The sequence below is a fragment of the Microcaecilia unicolor genome, chromosome 9, assembly GCF_901765095.1.
Source record: "Microcaecilia unicolor chromosome 9, aMicUni1.1, whole genome shotgun sequence".
Classification (NCBI taxonomy): domain Eukaryota; kingdom Metazoa; phylum Chordata; class Amphibia; order Gymnophiona; family Siphonopidae; genus Microcaecilia; species Microcaecilia unicolor.
In genome coordinates this window covers 138,477,504-138,495,119 of record NC_044039.1, presented here as the reverse complement: position 1 = coordinate 138,495,119, position 17,616 = coordinate 138,477,504, and the positions used below count along the sequence as shown (strand labels likewise).

The window sequence follows — 17,616 nt, the reverse complement described above, 5'->3', positions numbered from 1 at the left end:
GCTAAAACTCAAGGGAATGGTACAATTTAGGGGGTGAAGAACTTTGTGCACAAAAGAGGAGCAGGACTTGGGTGTGATCATATATGATGATTTTAAGGTGACCAAACAGGTAGAAAAGGCGATGGCGAAAGCTAGAAGGATGCTTGGGTGCACAGGGAGAGGAATGGCCAGTAGGAATAAGAGGTGATGATGCCTCTGCATAATACTCTGGTGAGACCTCATTTAGAATATTGTATACAATTCTGGAGACCGCACCTTCAAAAAGATATAAACAGGATGGAGTTGATCCAGAGGGCAACTACTAAAATGGTCAGTGGTCTTCATCATAAAGTGTATGGGGTCACATTTGAAGATCTCAATATGTATACTTTGTAAGAAAGGCAGGAGAGGGGAGATATCTTAGAGACATTTAAATATTTATGTGGCATAAATGCAAAGAGGTGAGTCTCTTTCAATTGAAAGGAAGCTCTGAATCGAGGGGGCATAGGATGAAGGTGAAAGGGGATAGACTCAGAAGTAACCTGATGAAATATTTCACAGAAAGGGTGGTGAATTCATGGAATAGCCTCTCGGTGGAAGTGGTGGAAACAAAAACAGTATCTGAATTCAAGAGAGCTTGGGACAAGTACATAGGACGTCTAAGGAAGTGATAGAGTAGATGGCATGGATAGGGCAGACTGCATAGGCCACATGGTCTTTATCTGCTTACATTTTTCTATGTTTCATTTCCTTCCAACTATTTTGAGTATAGAGCTATAAGTTAAGAGGAAAATAATATTTAGAATATATTTATTCATTTTTTAAAAATCTATCAAAAACTGATTTATATTTCTCTCTTTGCAGCTTGATGAGGATAACGCTCGGTGATTAGACCAATGAGGATCAGGCAGTATCCAGAAAGAAGGGACAGAAGATTCTGAGACTTTCTCTTCCTGAAGATGTCAGCAGCAAAACACTCAGGCCTATTTAATAAACGGTGTTATTGTATGTTATCTGCCATATTAATAGCTAACAGGGTGCCTTAATAGTCAATGAATGTTATCTGCTATGTGAGTAGCTAAAGCAGAAAAGGGATGTGCATGTTTTGAAATGACATGGGAAAAAAAGAAACCAAACAATTTTCCATGAACACAGAAAACTAGACAAATCAAAAAATGTTGGGCTGCACACCTCTAATGAAGAATGGAACAGAGAATGAGTGGGGACTGTGCCTTATACTTAAAGCAGCAGAAGTTACCTGAATGTTAACTGTAACTACATCGGTTACCTGTAATTGTAGTTAACGTGCCAACAATGACATTTCCTCTGCATTAACTGAACAGATAAAGCAGTGTGGTTGCTCTGTTAGTCCATTTTAAAGGTAATAAATAGAAATAAAATAAAAAAGAATAATAAAACAATACCTTTTTTATTGGACCGACTTAATATATTTTCTTGACTAGTTTATGAAAAATCAGAGCCTTTTCCTCATATCAGGAGAATATGAGCAAAATATCATCAGAATATATAAATGAAACATAAAAGCATTCCAATGACTGTAGGGTCCTTTTACCAAGGTGTGCTGAAAAATGGGTTGCGCCAGCGTAGGCGCGTGTTTTGGGTGCACACAGGTCCATTTTTCAGAGCGCCTGTAAAAAAAGGCCTTTTTAAAAATTTTGCCGAAAATGGATGTGTGGCAAAATAAAATCTGGCGCGCATCCATTGTGGGTCTGAGACCTTACTGTCACCCACTGACTTAATGGTAAGGTCTCACGCGGTAACCGTATGGTAATCATTTATGCAAATAAGATGATGATTACTACCGAGTTTTTGCCATGCGCCAGAAAATAAAAATTATTTTCTGGTATGCATAAAAAACGAAAGTACCACACGGGCCACAAGGTAACTGTGAATTGATGCACGTTGGGCACATGTAGGCGCCTACATGACTTAGTAAAAGGGCCCTGTATCAGAAGCCAATGTTCAAAACCAAACACCGGTGTTAGAAGCGATTAGCACCAGACTAGCTTACAAGTAAATGTGCGCAAAATGTTCAGAGGGCTGTAGTGCAGGAAACAATGTACACACCAAAGATGGCCACAAATTGTATTTAAATGTATTCAAATGGATGTTGTGAAGTCATTTTTTCCCCCCCGCGCTTTCCCACTCATGGCAGGCTCAATGCGGCTTAGGTACTTATTTGTACCTGGGGCAATGGAGAGTTAAGTGACTTGCCCAGAGTCACAAGGAGCTGCCTATGCCTGCAGGGGGAATCGAACCCAGTTCCCCAGGACCAAAGTCCACCACTCTAACCACTAGGCTACTCTTCCCAATGCTCAAAGAACAGCACAGAAACAAATGCTACCCCTTAAGGCTGAAAACATACCACTACCTTGGGGGAGGCGTTGGAAGTTTTCAAGAGAGCATTTCTTCAGAATTTCTCACTTTAAACTGCAGGGGGTTTTTTTGTACGCAGAAGAAAGCCCGTACAGCCTATAAATCCTGATAGTGAGAAACAAATAGGACATATGCTTGCACAGTGCTTGCACTGAGTTTTGCTTGGACTTGAAGCAAAACTCAGTGCAAGCACACATTGGCGCTGTTTTTCTCTGGTTAAATATGTGTCTTTCAAGTGAAAACAATGTTTGAAACGCTTATATTTAAAAGGTACAGAAGAACAACGCGTGCTTGCAATTCTGGTCTTGCTTGGGTATTGTGAGAAGGAAGAAGCTGTCCTACCCTGGTTAGGCCCCTAGAGGGCGCTGTTCCCCTAAAATGTCCAGGGAGAAGGGCTGGGTGAGTCACTAAAGGGAGTCAGTAAGGGGATGTATAGCAGGAGGTCGCTAGGACCAAGGAGAGTCCTGGAGGAGGAAACAGGTGCAGCAGGTTAGGGGCTGGGTCCTGTTTAGCCATTAACCCCTTAAGACCCCACCAGAGTGTGAGGGAGAGGGGAGAGCTAGCAGCTGAAGAAGAGAGCTGGTAACTGAAGCAGGAGGATCCCCATGAGAAGTACTGGCTGAGCCCTTTGGACTGGTGGTGAACTGTGTGCAAAGCAAGGAAGCTGGCTGGGGTAAGAAGGCCCTAGAGTGTCAGGTATAAGAACTGTGTGTTACAAGGAAGGACCGTGTGTCCAGGTTACAAGGAAGGACTGGGTGTCCATGTTACGAGGAAGGAATGTGTGTCCAGGTGCTTAAGCTGGAAGATTGAACTGAGTAGGAAGAAATGTTTAAGCTTGTGAAAGTGTTTTAAGCTAAAAGAAGTGTGCCCCAGAGGTTGGAATAAAGATTTGTATGAGAAAATTCCTGTTGATGAGACCTGACTATGTTTGCCTTTTGGAGAACCAGGTCACCCCGAGTAGAAAGGGGTAGTAGACTAATTTGCATAAAATCTGCATACTGAGAACCAGCTCACCCTGAGTGAACGAGGAACCTGGTATCCTGAGGTGGGAGCTTCATCTTCACAATAACCTGATCATTTTCACAGTATGTGTACAAGAGCCGCGCTTACTGTAAAAATCTTAAGTGTACACGCCAGGCACGTTCCTCCCCTTGCTTTTGGTTTCATAGTGCACAAATAATTTGAATACCATTTGCTTTGAGCATTGGAGAGCTAAGTTTCTGCGCTGTTCTTGCACTATGGGGTCTGCACTGTTGGCTTTAGTGCTGGACCAATGAACATCGAGGAAACAGGGAGGGGTGGATTAGTGATCCTCAGGTGACAAAGCACTATAATTTTATAGTTTATAATGTAATAGGAAACCCAGATCTTTGTTAAGTTCTGTCTTGCTGGTGTCAAAGTATCTTAACTTTTGTCAAAGGCTGTATGTTCCTGGACTATTTTATGGCTCACTTATTCTGATATTGTCATCTTTTGCTCATATTTTCCTGGCTTGAGGAAGGCGGCTCTGGTCCTCAAAAGCTAGTAAAAAAAATGATACATCTTATTTTCCTTTGTTTTTTTCCTGTTTATTACCTTTACCTGAATGGGAAACCACTGGGAACACGCTAATAATTACTGTAGAGGTCTTGCAGATACTGCATGTTAATTTGGCAATTACATGGGCTAACTACAAAATCTTATTAAACTTTACTGCACAGAGCCTGCAGTGCACAACAGAAAATTTTTGTTAATTTATTTGTTCAGTTGTTTATTCTCAAAATGTTCGGTAAGATGCATTTGTTATTCATAATTTTTAGAATATTTCCATCACACAGAAAAAAAGATAGATATAAAGAAACAATTAGCAAACTATACATCACAAATATTACCTACTAGCCTATTTCAAGAGAAGAAAAGGCTGCCCCATAACAGAAACCAATAAGGCAAAATAAGGTGATTAACCCATTCTATGACGTCTTAACTACTCTACATCCCCCCCCTCAAAAAAAAAATCCCCAGTAATTTCTCATACCCTGTAATAAAATGAACTGTAAAGATTCAAAAAATATCAATTCCTTCCCCTGAAAAGTGATACCACATTTACGTGGATATTTAAGAAAAACAGTTGAACCCAAAGCTACTACTCGATGAGTAGCCTAGTGGTTAGTGCAGTGGACTTTGATCCTGGGGAACTGGGTTCGATTCCCACTGCAGCTCCTTGTGACTCTGGGCAAGTCACTTAACCCTCTATTGCCCCTGGTACAAAATAAGTACCTGAATATATGTAAACCGCTTTGAATGTATTGCAAAAACCTCAGAAAAGCAGTATATCAAGTCCCATTTCCCTTTCCCCCTTTCCCTTTCATGGATAAGAAAGCCCTGTGTCTGAGTTAAGTAGCCCTGGAAACACCAGGAAAAACATTAATTTTCGCTCCACAAAAGCTTACATCTTTCTTCAAGAAATAATTTTTCAAAACTAGTGACATCACTTTCATTAGCAAATGTAACCATAATGGTATATCTAGAGGTAATAACAACCTGAGTACCTTCTAAGAAAGCAGTCAAATTCACATCAGAAGTTACCAATTGATCTACTTCTTGCTGGTTCACCTGAAGCATTTTTCTTAGATGGTAACTAATAGCAATTATTCAACAAAACAGTTTCAGAATTCATCAGATGCATCTTCTTTTGTTATTTCTATTTTTTAATCATACTGCACACTAACTGCAATTACTAATAGCATGGGACTGCTAGTCACCTTTTAACAACTTATGTTTTCTCATTGTTAATATTATGAAATATTTTCTACTGCTAACTGCAAGACAAAATTAGGAAGCGTGATCTCTTGGTAAAAATATTTAGTAAGTCTCCACGACAGATTTAAGAATACTGAATGTTAACTGCTTCAAATGGTTCTAAAACTGTATAACTTCTACAGCATTTTATTTCTAATATTACCTCTCATATAGCTTTTGCTTCATGGACAAGGTAGTTCCATCTTTTCCTGGTCCATCTTGCAAGATCTTCAGCAATGCATCTGTTTCTCCAATGCCATAGTTAAGTTTTGCTTCTGTGAGTTCTACAGTAAGTGGATGCTGATTCATATCAAGATTTACACCAGACATGATCTCTGCACGCTCTCTTTGCAGCCTCTCAATCTCTCTTATTTTACTGTCAGAAAGTTGCATCTTTCCTTTTGTCTCACCAGCAGAGTCCTTTACCTGCTTCTTTTGTGCATCATTATATAAAGCAGCAAAGCTACCAGTCACATCATTAGGTGGCTGAGAGTTGCACTGCACTCCAGACCAGTTGCTAAATTTATTATGTAGGGGTAGATCCCTAAGACTATAGCTCCGTGGTCTCTGGCTCATAACAAAGGAGGGATTCTCATTCAGAAGAATTTCAGTATTGGATTCACTTGCTGTGACTGATACAGCATCTTCATCTGGCAGATGTATGGTCATTTCACTCATTTCTGATGTGGGAAAAGAGCAATTTGGATTTGCTACCAAATATTCAAGGGAGGTGTCTACAACATCTCTCTCCACCACATTGATGACAGACCCTCTAATCAGTTCTTCATTAGAAGAGGCATGTGAAAGGTTCATAAAATAGGAGGGATGTTGCCATATATGTGTCATTTTTTCATGTTGTTGTCTAACAGACAAACCATCAGTGAGACCAACAAATTCATGTCCCCTTTCTCCCAAATACTCTCTCTCTTGTCTATTAGAAGCTTGATCTTTAAGTGAATGCTGTGTGGGAATATTAAATATATTTCCATCTCTGCAGTACAAAACCTGTGAAGTACTAATTACTTTTGCACTGGAATTATCTGGGAATCTGTGCTTCAGTCTGGACTCTTTCGAGTTACTGTTTCCCAACAATTTTTTGACAGTTTTCCTATCTGGCAGACTTCTAGCTCTTTTAAATACTCCATCACTACCACAAGAGCTGTTGGAATCAGTGTCCAATTCGGTTTCTGACGAGCTGCCCACGTTGGGCTCATGGACATTGAAACCTTGGCAAAAGTCTGATATTTCTTTTCTTAAAGACTTAACTGCACTATTTTGCTCTTTTGAAGATTCAGTATTTGAACAAGACTTGCTACTGGTCATCTGGCTGTCTGAACTAGCACTAAGTGTTAGGATTGGGGAAGATGCTCTGTTGACCAGTAAAGTGTTTTTATAATACAGTTTCCCATCTGTTTTAATAATATCAGACTGTTCTTTCTTCTCTTCGCTTTGAGTCCATGTGAAATTATTAGTGCTAGGACATGAAGTACAAGAGGATTCAATTTTTTCTGAATTAGGGGGGAAGACAGGAGACACTCTGGGACTGAAAAGCGCAGCAGTCTGATGTGCATTTGAAGGTATTTCTTGAAAGCTTTCCAGAAATGGTGTTGAGGCTCTCACTAAATTAAGTGGTGTAACGAAAGATTCTTGCTCAGTTTTATGCTGATCACAATCACTTATGTTTGGCATGCTCTGCATCTTTAACTCTTTGCTTTGTGTGGATTTTGAATCTTTAAGTATTAGCATTACATCTTTGCTTTCCTGAGACACATCTACTGTATCTGAACCTAACAACTTCACAATTACATTGACTTCTTGGGCATTCATGCAAACATTTTCTCTGTTTGTTTGGTGCTGGCTTTCCCAATCCCTAGAATTTGGAACGTCTGAAGATTCTGTTTGAATATCTTTATCTACCACTGTCTGAGTAGAAGTATTAGTATGGTTTATAACCCCTTCAGCAGCGACACTCTGATTACTGTTGGTATTCAGATGAATGTCAATAATATGATGCTGGGAGAGATTACCCAGAAGTTCAGAGGTGTCATGAAGAAGCTGTGACAGATGTAAGGAAAGGTCATGAACACTAGCCCAAGATGCTGGTCGCTGATTTTGTCTCCTACCTGTTTCTCGCTTTGCTTTATTGACATCTGTATAGCTCCTTTGATGTTTGTTTACTCTTTTATGTCGTGTTTTAGTAACAGTTTGTGTGCTCTGTTCACAAGTAATCTTTCGTGTTTTTCCTGAAGATGATTCTGACTCAGAAGGATACAGAAGCACAATTTCATCAACCTGAATGGGATTGCTTCCACATTGCCTAGAAGTATTCTTAAATTGTGAATCTCTGTCTTCCAGCTTTGTCACAACTGATTCATCATACACAGGATAGTAATAGTTGCCACAGTTGGGAGAATTTGCAGGTTCAGAATCTTGCAACATATTGTCTAATGCCTGGAAGTCTTCTATGCTGCTTAAAGTGCTGGATATTACTCTGGCATTAGCATAAGAACTAAGGTGAGAATGAAAGGGTGAATTTTGGGCATTTAGTCCATTATCAACACTAGAACATCGCATAACTTTAGAATTATCAAAACTCAGCTGAAGTTGGTTACAAGACACATCACTTGCACTACCAAATCCACACTGTTTCCAGCCAGCTCGACAAAGTTCATCTTGTTGCCATGGATGGACATAAGGGTTAATGTCACTTGAACTGAAATGCATTGCATCTTTTCTGTCTTGCGAACACTGATTTCCTTCTACTGACTGATACTTAAATTCTCCAAAGATTCCCTCCATGTATTTGGCTGGTTCAGTTTCACTGGAATAGCTACTTGGTCCTACATTTATGGAAGTATCGGCTACATTAGAAAGAGAGAATGCATGAACAGCAGCAGAAGACTCAAGAGACTGAGTGACTTCAGGTCTTTCAAAAATGTGTTGGAAACTTGTAGTTTCAGGTCTCTGTGAGTGTACCTTTTTCATCTGAATTCCTGTGGAGGGTTTATCTGCAAAATTATTTGGTCCTAGTTCTGAATAACTCTCAATTAAATAAAGATTATTAGTATCTTCAGTTGGAGAAGGAGGCTCAACACTCATGTTCAAGTGCTGAAGAGATCTGGAGGAAGTAAACACTGGATTTGTCCTCTCTACATCTGCTAAAGAATTTACCAGCTTAGATGTTACGGTGATAGATGGCGCTGATAGCCTGTGACTCTGTAGGCATGATGCATCTTCATTTTTGTAGAAATTATTTGCCTGACCTGCGCTAACTAGTAATTTTTTATTTCTATATTTAACTGGAGGGTGCACATATTTGTTTTCTAGCAAAAGGTGTGAAGAATTATTTGTTAAAGAAACCTTTTCCTGGATTATGCTATCTCTCCTCTGATAACTAACAGTTTCATTTGTGGAACTGTCTGCACCTGAAAATGTATTGTTTATTGCACTAGTCATCTCAGCTCCAGTGTTTGGGTTTTGTGGAAATGATGTTTCACTTTGATACATTCCATTGATATACTGTGACTGTCTGTCATCTCCTAAGCCTGCTAATAGCAATGTCTTATAGGTTGTTTCTACATCTGCATCTTCTACATCCATAGTTTGTAATGCTGTACATTGTGGAGCAGTAGATCGGTCAACAGAGCTTTGTTGCATTAGGAGTTCATTGCTGTCACTGTTTTTACTTGCAGATAAATCTTTTTGATTTTTATTTAAGGCTGTAACACTGCATAAATCTGACAGTAATATCTCATTTCTGCCAGTGAATTCAGTATGGTTTTCTCTCTTATATACTGTTACATCAGTGTCTAAAGATGATACTGGAAGGAGAATAATCATATCATCCTTTTGCACACTTTCAGGTACTTCTAAGCATGCACTTGACAGTTGAGAAGGTTCTCTCTGCTGTTTGTCAACTTTTTCTACAAGATTTAATATGCCAAAGGTATTTTGGTGCAGCAGCGATTTATCTACAGCATAGTATTCTTTATATGCCTTGTTTGTCTCAGTTCTGTCAAATTTAAGGTTATGTCTCTTCCCATCTATAGCATAATGCAGAAGGCTAGGAGGCAGTGTGGACTGCAGATCATTGCTGCCAAACAATACTTGTGTTTGTACTGAGGGGGACATCTGGTGGCAAGATACAGATGCATAAGGAGAACTATTTATACTTGCTGCAGAACAACTTACAGAGTCTCCTGGAGGCTTGGTCTTACAATTGTTTTCTTCTTTTTCTTGGTCATAGTGATAATATGCACCTACAGCAACCAACTCATCAACTACAGAAATACCTTCTTGCAAGGAATGACATAGCTGGGTAAATTTTGGAGCTACATACTCTTCCTCTGACTCAGATGCTCCAAAGTTAATGCAATTTGTGGACCCTGAAAAGATTGTGTAAGCTGATTCAGATCCTCTATAAGGAGATGGAACTTTGTTAAAAACAGAATGTGTTATGTCAGTATTTTCAGAAATAGATGGTGGAGGCAAGTGTTTCTCTTTACAACCTGTTTCTGGCATTGCTTTAGGAGCAATATTCAATGCATTAGTATTCTGTAAGAAGACTAAAGACACATGACCAGAATCAGCATTATGTTTAACTTCAAATTCTGTGGTCACCTTTAATCCCAAAGAAATATCTTTTATATAGTCTGAGGTATTTCTTTCTTGTACAGAATTGTCATCACAATTGAAATCTTCCATTTCAAGTGAAAGTTGCTCTGGTACTTTGGCATCAGTATTAGTAATACAGTCTACTGAAGAGGAAGATTTTGTGCTCTCTTTCCCATCAAGAATTTTATCAAAAGAACATTTCAACTCTTTTCTTTCATCTGTAGCTACAACTGATTTAGGGATTTCCTCCTTCCTTTCTACTTCGTGAGCATCTGATCTTCCTTTCTCTGTAAATGCATAGCAATTGCCTTCACCATCTGGCTGATACATAACAGCAGAACACTGTGAATCTGTATCATCTGATCTGTTTTCAAAGTATTTATATTTTTTAGAATCTATAGAATTAGCTTCATAATTTTTGCTATTTTTCCATGGCTGAGTGTGTTTAAATGCAGCAGTATTGTTTAATAAACAATCACCCAATTCAGAGATGCCAGAATTTACAACAGCATACCTTAGTAATTTTTTATCATAACATGAATTGTTCTGGTGTGATTTGATGGAAGTTTCCGAAAGATTATTTTTTCCCTCCGAAGCAACGGAACAGCTATCTAAAGATGTCTTGCTGATTTGAATTTCTCTAGTTTCAGTTAAAGCTCTGCATTCCTTAAAATCTGATTGGATGCATTCTGCCATTGCAGTTTTCTCAGCTGAATCACCAAGAAGTTCGGAGTGCAAGCAGTTTTTACATTTACTTTTACTAATACTGCAAAATGAGTCATGTGAAAAGATGGGTTTTTCTGTATCCTCATTTGTCAAACCCTGAGAAACTGGAGTGTTTTTCAAATCTGAGGCACTCACATTTGCAGGTAATTCCACAACACCTTCTACCAGGACTCCATTTGCAAAAGACTTTAAATGATCTGCTGGGCCTTTGTGGGCACTTGCATTTTCTGTAGTATGAAGGCCAACCATTTTTGGTGCCACTGACCACCATTTTTCTCTGTTAAGCTTAGCTTGCTGATGATTTCTACATGCAAAAGACGACAGTTTTTCTACGGGATATACAAATTTTTGAGAAGAATCAAGTGCTGCTTTTGAAGAGTCTACAACAGACAAAGTTGAACTTGTGCCACTCTTTTCATGCCAGTTTTCAAAGCACATACTGCTCAATGTTTCTGATGTCTTCTTCACTGAACACCACTCATCATTTGATCTTTTATGGATAATCTCAGTGCATGAACGATTCTGGTCTTCAACAACCAGTTCATCAGCCTGTTGTTTCTCTCTTATCCCTCTGCAAACTGTATCAGGAATTCTAGCACACGGCTCATTTGCCATTATTGTTTCATAGTAGGGAAGCAGTATTCTCATTCCAGCATTATTGGAGAATTTAACACATGTCACTGCTACAGGGCTATTCTGCACAGTCTCTGCACTATTACTTATTCCAAAGTACAAATCATGATGTACATATGGTTCTGAAAGATTTAAGTCATTGGAAGCCAAGTGACAATTTTTACTTTCAAAGTTTGGTAAATTTTGTAGTCCACTGGCTATTGCTTCACTATCAGAGTCACAACTATTACAAATAAAATTCTTTGGTGCCAGGTATTTATCTGGTAAATGTTCATTTAACTTGCCATCACTGTTATCAAGTTTGAAACTATTTGTGTTTCCAGTTATATTTTTAGTCTCACTCCTATCTGTTCTTGCTTTTTTGTTCAAGACTTCAAGATTAGATTCCATATCCACCTCTCTCATGTTAAACATACCAGTTTCATCTTTATCGATGGAGTATACTAGAAGATGTTCATGAAGGCTGCATCGATTGTCAGTCCCATTTCTATTGATGATTTCTAAGTTTTCTGGAACATCTTTGGTGTCTTTTGATGAAGAATAAATTTTATTATTTTCTATAGTAGTAGATCTTTCAGTATCATCAAATTGTTTAATTCCCTTTCTATTATCACTGAAGCTCTCATTCCTGATCTCGTTCACAGATTTATGGAGTGCACTTAATTGAATATGAAGACCTGGCACTTTAGGAGCTCTGATTATTAGATTTGTATCAATGCCGTCTTTGGCTAAACAAATCTTGTTTGCTGAAAATACACCTTGTTTTTCTTGTCCAGCAGCTGCAAACATTGTGCTGGGGATCTCAGACTGATTTAAAATCTTGTCATTGGTGTTGCTGTAGTAAGACATCTGATCTCGAATCTCTTTAGAACACAAAAGAATGTCATTGGCTGGCAGTGATGATGTTCCTATATGAACCACCCTTTCTTTTCCAACTGTGTTGTAGTCTACTTCGTTCTTTATTTCAGAATGAACTATGCTATCAAGATTATTTTTCTGAGAAACTACTTCTGGTGTTAATACTAAGTCTCCTGCCAATATAAAAGTGTCATTTTCTTTAGGAAATACTGTGCATTCTTTGTCATGATTTGTCATGAACTGTTCTTGTTGCTTAAGTTTTGTTGGTATTGCTACAGTTAACTTCTCAGCATTTAACAGGTCACTTTCCATATTGCCCCTGATTTGATTAGATTCACCACAAACCTCAACAGAATCCAATGACTGCTGAGAATCTGCAACAGAACCAAAATCAATTTCCGCTTCTGTTAAACAAGCATTCGTTTTGATTTTATTTTTTGTTTGTTTTTGTATAAAGATAGTTATTTGTCTGTCAAAGGTTTCTGCTTTTTCTGAGTTCCCACTTTTACGTGTGCTGGTTTCTGTCTTTATGTTCTCCTTCTGTGGTACCGTCACACATGTTATTTCATGCAAATGATGTTTATCTGGACAATCCATGGCTTTATCAATGTCTACTGCTCGGACAGCAGGGCTTGCACCTTCACAATCACCTTTGTTTAAGTCTATGTTAGCATTGTGGTTTGCAACAATGGAGCAATTATGAGATCCTTTGCGTTCTCTATACTCAGTTTCTAAATTGTTTGCCTGCTTGTTTACACCAATCAACAGTTTATTATTTTCTTCTGTTTTTATACATTTATCTATATTAGAAAACACACTATTCGCTGATTTTTGAGATTGTATTTGGCTCGCTTCCCAAAGTTTCTTTTTTTTTCCTTCATCTGTTTTCAAGTTTTCAATAGAGCCACTTAACATTTCATTATTTTGGTCTAGTACATGACTAGTTTCATATAACAGTTTATTACAATGATCAGAAATCATATTCTCTTCAGGGTCATGGATTTCTGTTTTAGCAAATGCTTTGTTTATACTGCAATTTCTTTCCTGGCCAGAAGCACCTGATGCAGCTTCCTTATATTCCCTTGAGTCAATTTTTCCATCACTAAGGAGTTCCTTAGGATGTATAGATGCAGCTTGATTTAGAGTAAGACTCAGAACAATCCCTTCATTTTCCCCCTTTCTTGCTTGGGCTGTAGATCCATATTCTGTATCAGAATGATCACTCTGAATACCAACAACTTCTTCCATGGAAACACAAACATTCTTCAGGGTTACCATTTTCTGATCTGTAGATATTAAGCTGCATTGTGTGTTGAAATGACAGGTATTTTCCACAGAACTCTCTCTTATCTCTCCAGTTTCCATCGCTCTCTGGCCTGGCATCTGATTGGCATCAAAAGTTTCAGATTCACAAACAGACAATGTATTTGAATCAAGCCCTGAACACTTCTCCTTACAAGTTCTAGCAACACTAATATTTTTTTCATTTAGGTTGGTAGCATGAGGAAAACCAGCTATCATCGCATTTTTCGTTTTGGACAGCAGCTCTTCACTGCCAACAGAAAGGATAACTACTCCACAATTAGCTATATTATTTTCATCTAAAGATGACTCTGCTGTTTTTGTAAGGGATAGCTTGTCTTTTGAAACCAGTTGATCTAAATAATTTTCTGGACTATAAGGCTGTAGAATATCACACACATTTTTCATATCAGATTTTTGAAAATCATAATTGTTTTGCAAGCACAGTGGTTCCTCGCTGTGTCTACTGTTACTTACAGATCGGCTAATGAGGTTCTCTAAAGCAGTGTCAGTCTGGGTTTCTATGTGTTCTTCCAATAAGATCTCTTTCATATGAGAAGTTTGTAATGGACTTGTAAATTTGTTGCTATCAAGATGAAATACTGTTTGATTATTCTGTTCTGCTTTGTTTCCGTTGATAATTTCCTTGTCTGAAGTGCTATCCATAAAAGAACTATCAAAAAAGCAAGCTGGCATGACATTTTTAACAGACTCAGCATGGTTGTCATAACTCTCCTTAAGCAGTGCAGATGGTTCAAGCTTAGAGGTTGGCTGGAATCCCACAAAAAGTGCATTGCTTGCCGTATTTACAAACACATCTTTAGTATTTGAATCTTTTTCATAGATGTGTTCTGGCAGAACCATATGCTGATTAGTTGTAGATTCCTCATCATTTCTGCAAAATCCAGTACAATCTTCTAAACCAGCATTAACATAATCTTTTTCTTCCTTTACTACACACTTTTCATTATCTACCTGCACTGAACTCTGGAATTTGGATAACTCAGAAAAAGCTGAAGACAAATGAACCTCATTTTTGCACACTCCCTGATGTGCACATACTGCTAGGGGAGTTACGCACAAAGAATTTTCTTTCTTTATTTTATCAATATTGGTAACAGAAAAAGAATTGAGAGCGCCACAGTCCAGGTCATACTTAGCAGTATTTGATTGTCTTGTTACAAGTGTTGAATCAGATGTACCTTCAGGGATTTTTTCCACTGAATTCTCAAGCAGTGATGTATCAGGTGTGTTTTGGGAGTAATCATGCACACTGAAGGCCTTTTCTTCAAGACATGTACTTAATAGAACATTTCTTGTGGAAATCCCATTTTCACCTAATTCATTGTTGCAACTTTGAGTCATTACTGCACATGAAAGTTCCTCTGATTTCTGTTTAGAAGGCATTTTGTTTATATTCCTTACAGTGCATGAAGACTGAGCAGTAGATTGCAGTTCTTGACAGGTGAATAGTAATAAGTCTTTGTCAACTGACTGTTTCAGATTCTCTTCCACCTTCCAACATTCAGGCTGTCTGCCTGGTAATCCAGCTTCCAGAAATTCCAAAGTTTCAGGAAAAGAAGTTGCTGACATTTGGGGACTACTGTTTCCACGTTTAGGGTCAAAAGATGACCAGGAATTGCTAACAATCAAAGGGGTTTCCCTTGCGTCTCTAGATTTTAGGTCACAAAAGTCTGTATTTTCTTTCAGACATGCCTTCATCTCCTTCACTAATGGTGTATGGATCTGAGTGCAACCAGAATCCTCCTTTCTGTCTAAAAAGAAGGAATGCTCTAGGTCAGTCAATTCTGTGGCAGCTTTTTGAAAGACTTCAGATATAGAAGGATCCTCGCTATGTGACAGCAAAGATCTAGGACTTTGCAGCTTCCAGAAAACCTCTGCAGGCATTTCATCTGATGAATCAGATTCCAGGGCTGCTTCCACATCTGCTAAACTATCGAGGGATATACTTCTTTCTATTCCTACTAATCCACTACCTAAAAAATAGGAGGTTGCACTTGGTGGCACACTCATATCAGTCAAGCCTTTGATGGGTTGTTTAAGTGGTTTTAATTTCTGCAAAAAACGTTTGCTTTGTTTTTTAGGTTTAATTTCTCTCTCTACTAGGGAATCTTGAGACATCTGACTGTCATCACTTTCAAACTCTTCTTGACTGGGGATGCCTTTATGTCCTTCTGACTCCTCCTCCTTCAATTGCTCTGTCAAAGCTTTAGCATAGGCAGAGGAGAGTGAATCCAAAGAGTACAAGCTGTCTGTGTCTGAAAATTCATTATCATCCTCTTGCCAGTTCTCTAGCAAATCTGTGGCTCTTCTTGAGATGCCTGTACTTAGCATTTCAGCACTATACCATCTTTTATCAGTCTGATGGAGAGGAACGCTTACATTTATTTTCTTAAAGTCTTCCACTGAAGATACTGCCGTAAGCGTATCCTGCTTTTCTGAATGGCGATGAAAACTTTTCAAACAGTAACTGGGTTCTTTTTTCAAAGCCTTCATAGTCTGGCCTGAATGCCTGGATGATGGCTTCCCAGGCATGACTAATTCTTTTCTTTCTTTGACAGATTTTTCAGGATATACTGGATCTTTTATGCTACGTATTTTACCACTGCTGTTTTTCAAGGGTCTACCTGTATGAGCTATGTTTGTCAATACTTTCGACTTTGCCATTCTAGTTCCTTCACAAATGGAATCAGGCCCAACATTCTTCATCTGACCAGGAGAAGAATTTGTGGTTTGATTCATCGGCCCACTTTTTGCTGACTTTATATCTGGCTTGTCCATTTTTTGATGCCTTTTGATCATGAGTGGTTTGACGGCAGGGCATAATGCATTGAATCCTTTCTCTGTTCTTTTCTGATTGTTAACAGTCCCCATCTTTGTACTTTTAGCCATCTGCCTCTGTGTTAAAGAGTTATCCCTCTCAAGGCTCAAATTCCCTTTCCTCGAAAAGTCTGTGGTATTTCCAGAAAGATGCTCTACAGAGAGCGATTTCCTGGGCAGATGAACTTCATGACATCTGAAGGTAGGTGATGAGGTAGATAATTCAGAAGTATCTTTTCTGCAAAAATAAAACAGAAAATAATCACTTGTGATAATGGAAATAATACAACCAGAAAATGTTTTTATATAGTGCTTTTGTTGAAATACAGAATTATCCTGTTACAAGAAATTGAGGGTTTGCATACAATTACAATTGAACTTATCTGATCTACTGTACAAGGATAAATTGTAGAGACAATCACACCAGGAGATGAATCTGTTGACCATGGCCTCAGAACAGATAATATAAACCACCTGTCTAAATGGTCACTTTTACTCAGAACTTTATGGGCCTGATGCTATAATAGGACATCTATACAGTGGTGGAAATAAGTATTTGATCCCTTGCTGATTTTGTAAGTTTGCCCACTGACAAAGACATGAGCAGCCCATAATTGAAGGGTAGGTTATTGGTAACAGTGAGAGATAGCACATCACAAATTAAATCCGGAAAATCACATTGTGGAAAGTATATGAATTTATTTGCATTCTGCAGAGGGAAATAAGTATTTAATCCCTCTGGCAAACAAGACCTAATACTTGGTGGCAAAACCCTTGTTGGCAAGCACAGCGGTCAGACGTCTTCTGTAGTTGATGATGAGGTTTGCACACATGTCAGGAGGAATTTTGGTCCACTCCTCTTTGCAGATCATCTCTAAATCATTAAGAGTTCTGGGCTGTCGCTTGGCAACTCGCAGCTTCAGCTCCCTCCATAAGTTTTCAATGGGATTAAGGTCTGGTGACTGGCTAGGCCACTCCATGACCCTAATGTGCTTCTTCCTGAGCCACTCCTTTGTTGCCTTGGCTGTATGTTTTGGGTCATTGTCGTGCTGGAAGACCCAGCCACGACCCATTTTTAAGGCCCTGGCGGAGGGAAGGAGGTTGTCACTCAGAATTGTACGGTACATGGCCCCATCCATTCTCCCATTGATGCGGTGAAGTAGTCCTGTGCCCTTAGCAGAGAAACACCCCCAAAACATAACATTTCCACCTCCATGCTTGACAGTGGGGACGGTGTTCTTTGGGTCATAGGCAGCATTTCTCTTCCTCCAAACACGGCGAGTTGAGTTCATGCCAAAGAGCTCAATTTTTGTCTCATCTGACCACAGCACCTTCTCCCAATCACTCTCGGCATCATCCAGGTGTTCACTGGCAAACTTCAGACGGGCCGTCACATGTGCCTTCCGGAGCAGGGGGACCTTGCGGGCACTGCAGGATTGCAATCCGTTATGTCGTAATGTGTTACCAATGGTTTTCATGGTGACATTG

General features: G+C 38.9%; 1 protein-coding gene across 1 annotated transcript in view; it reads right to left on the bottom strand.

The window, feature by feature from the left end:
- Nucleotides 1-17,616, bottom strand: part of STARD9 (StAR related lipid transfer domain containing 9) — a 258,736-nt gene that overhangs the window by 33,158 nt on the left and 207,962 nt on the right. Inside the window, exon 24 of the mRNA XM_030213696.1 lies at nt 5,318-16,366. Coding sequence (XP_030069556.1) covers nt 5,318-16,366 — 11,049 coding nt within the window. The remainder of the gene's footprint in view (nt 1-5,317; nt 16,367-17,616) is intronic.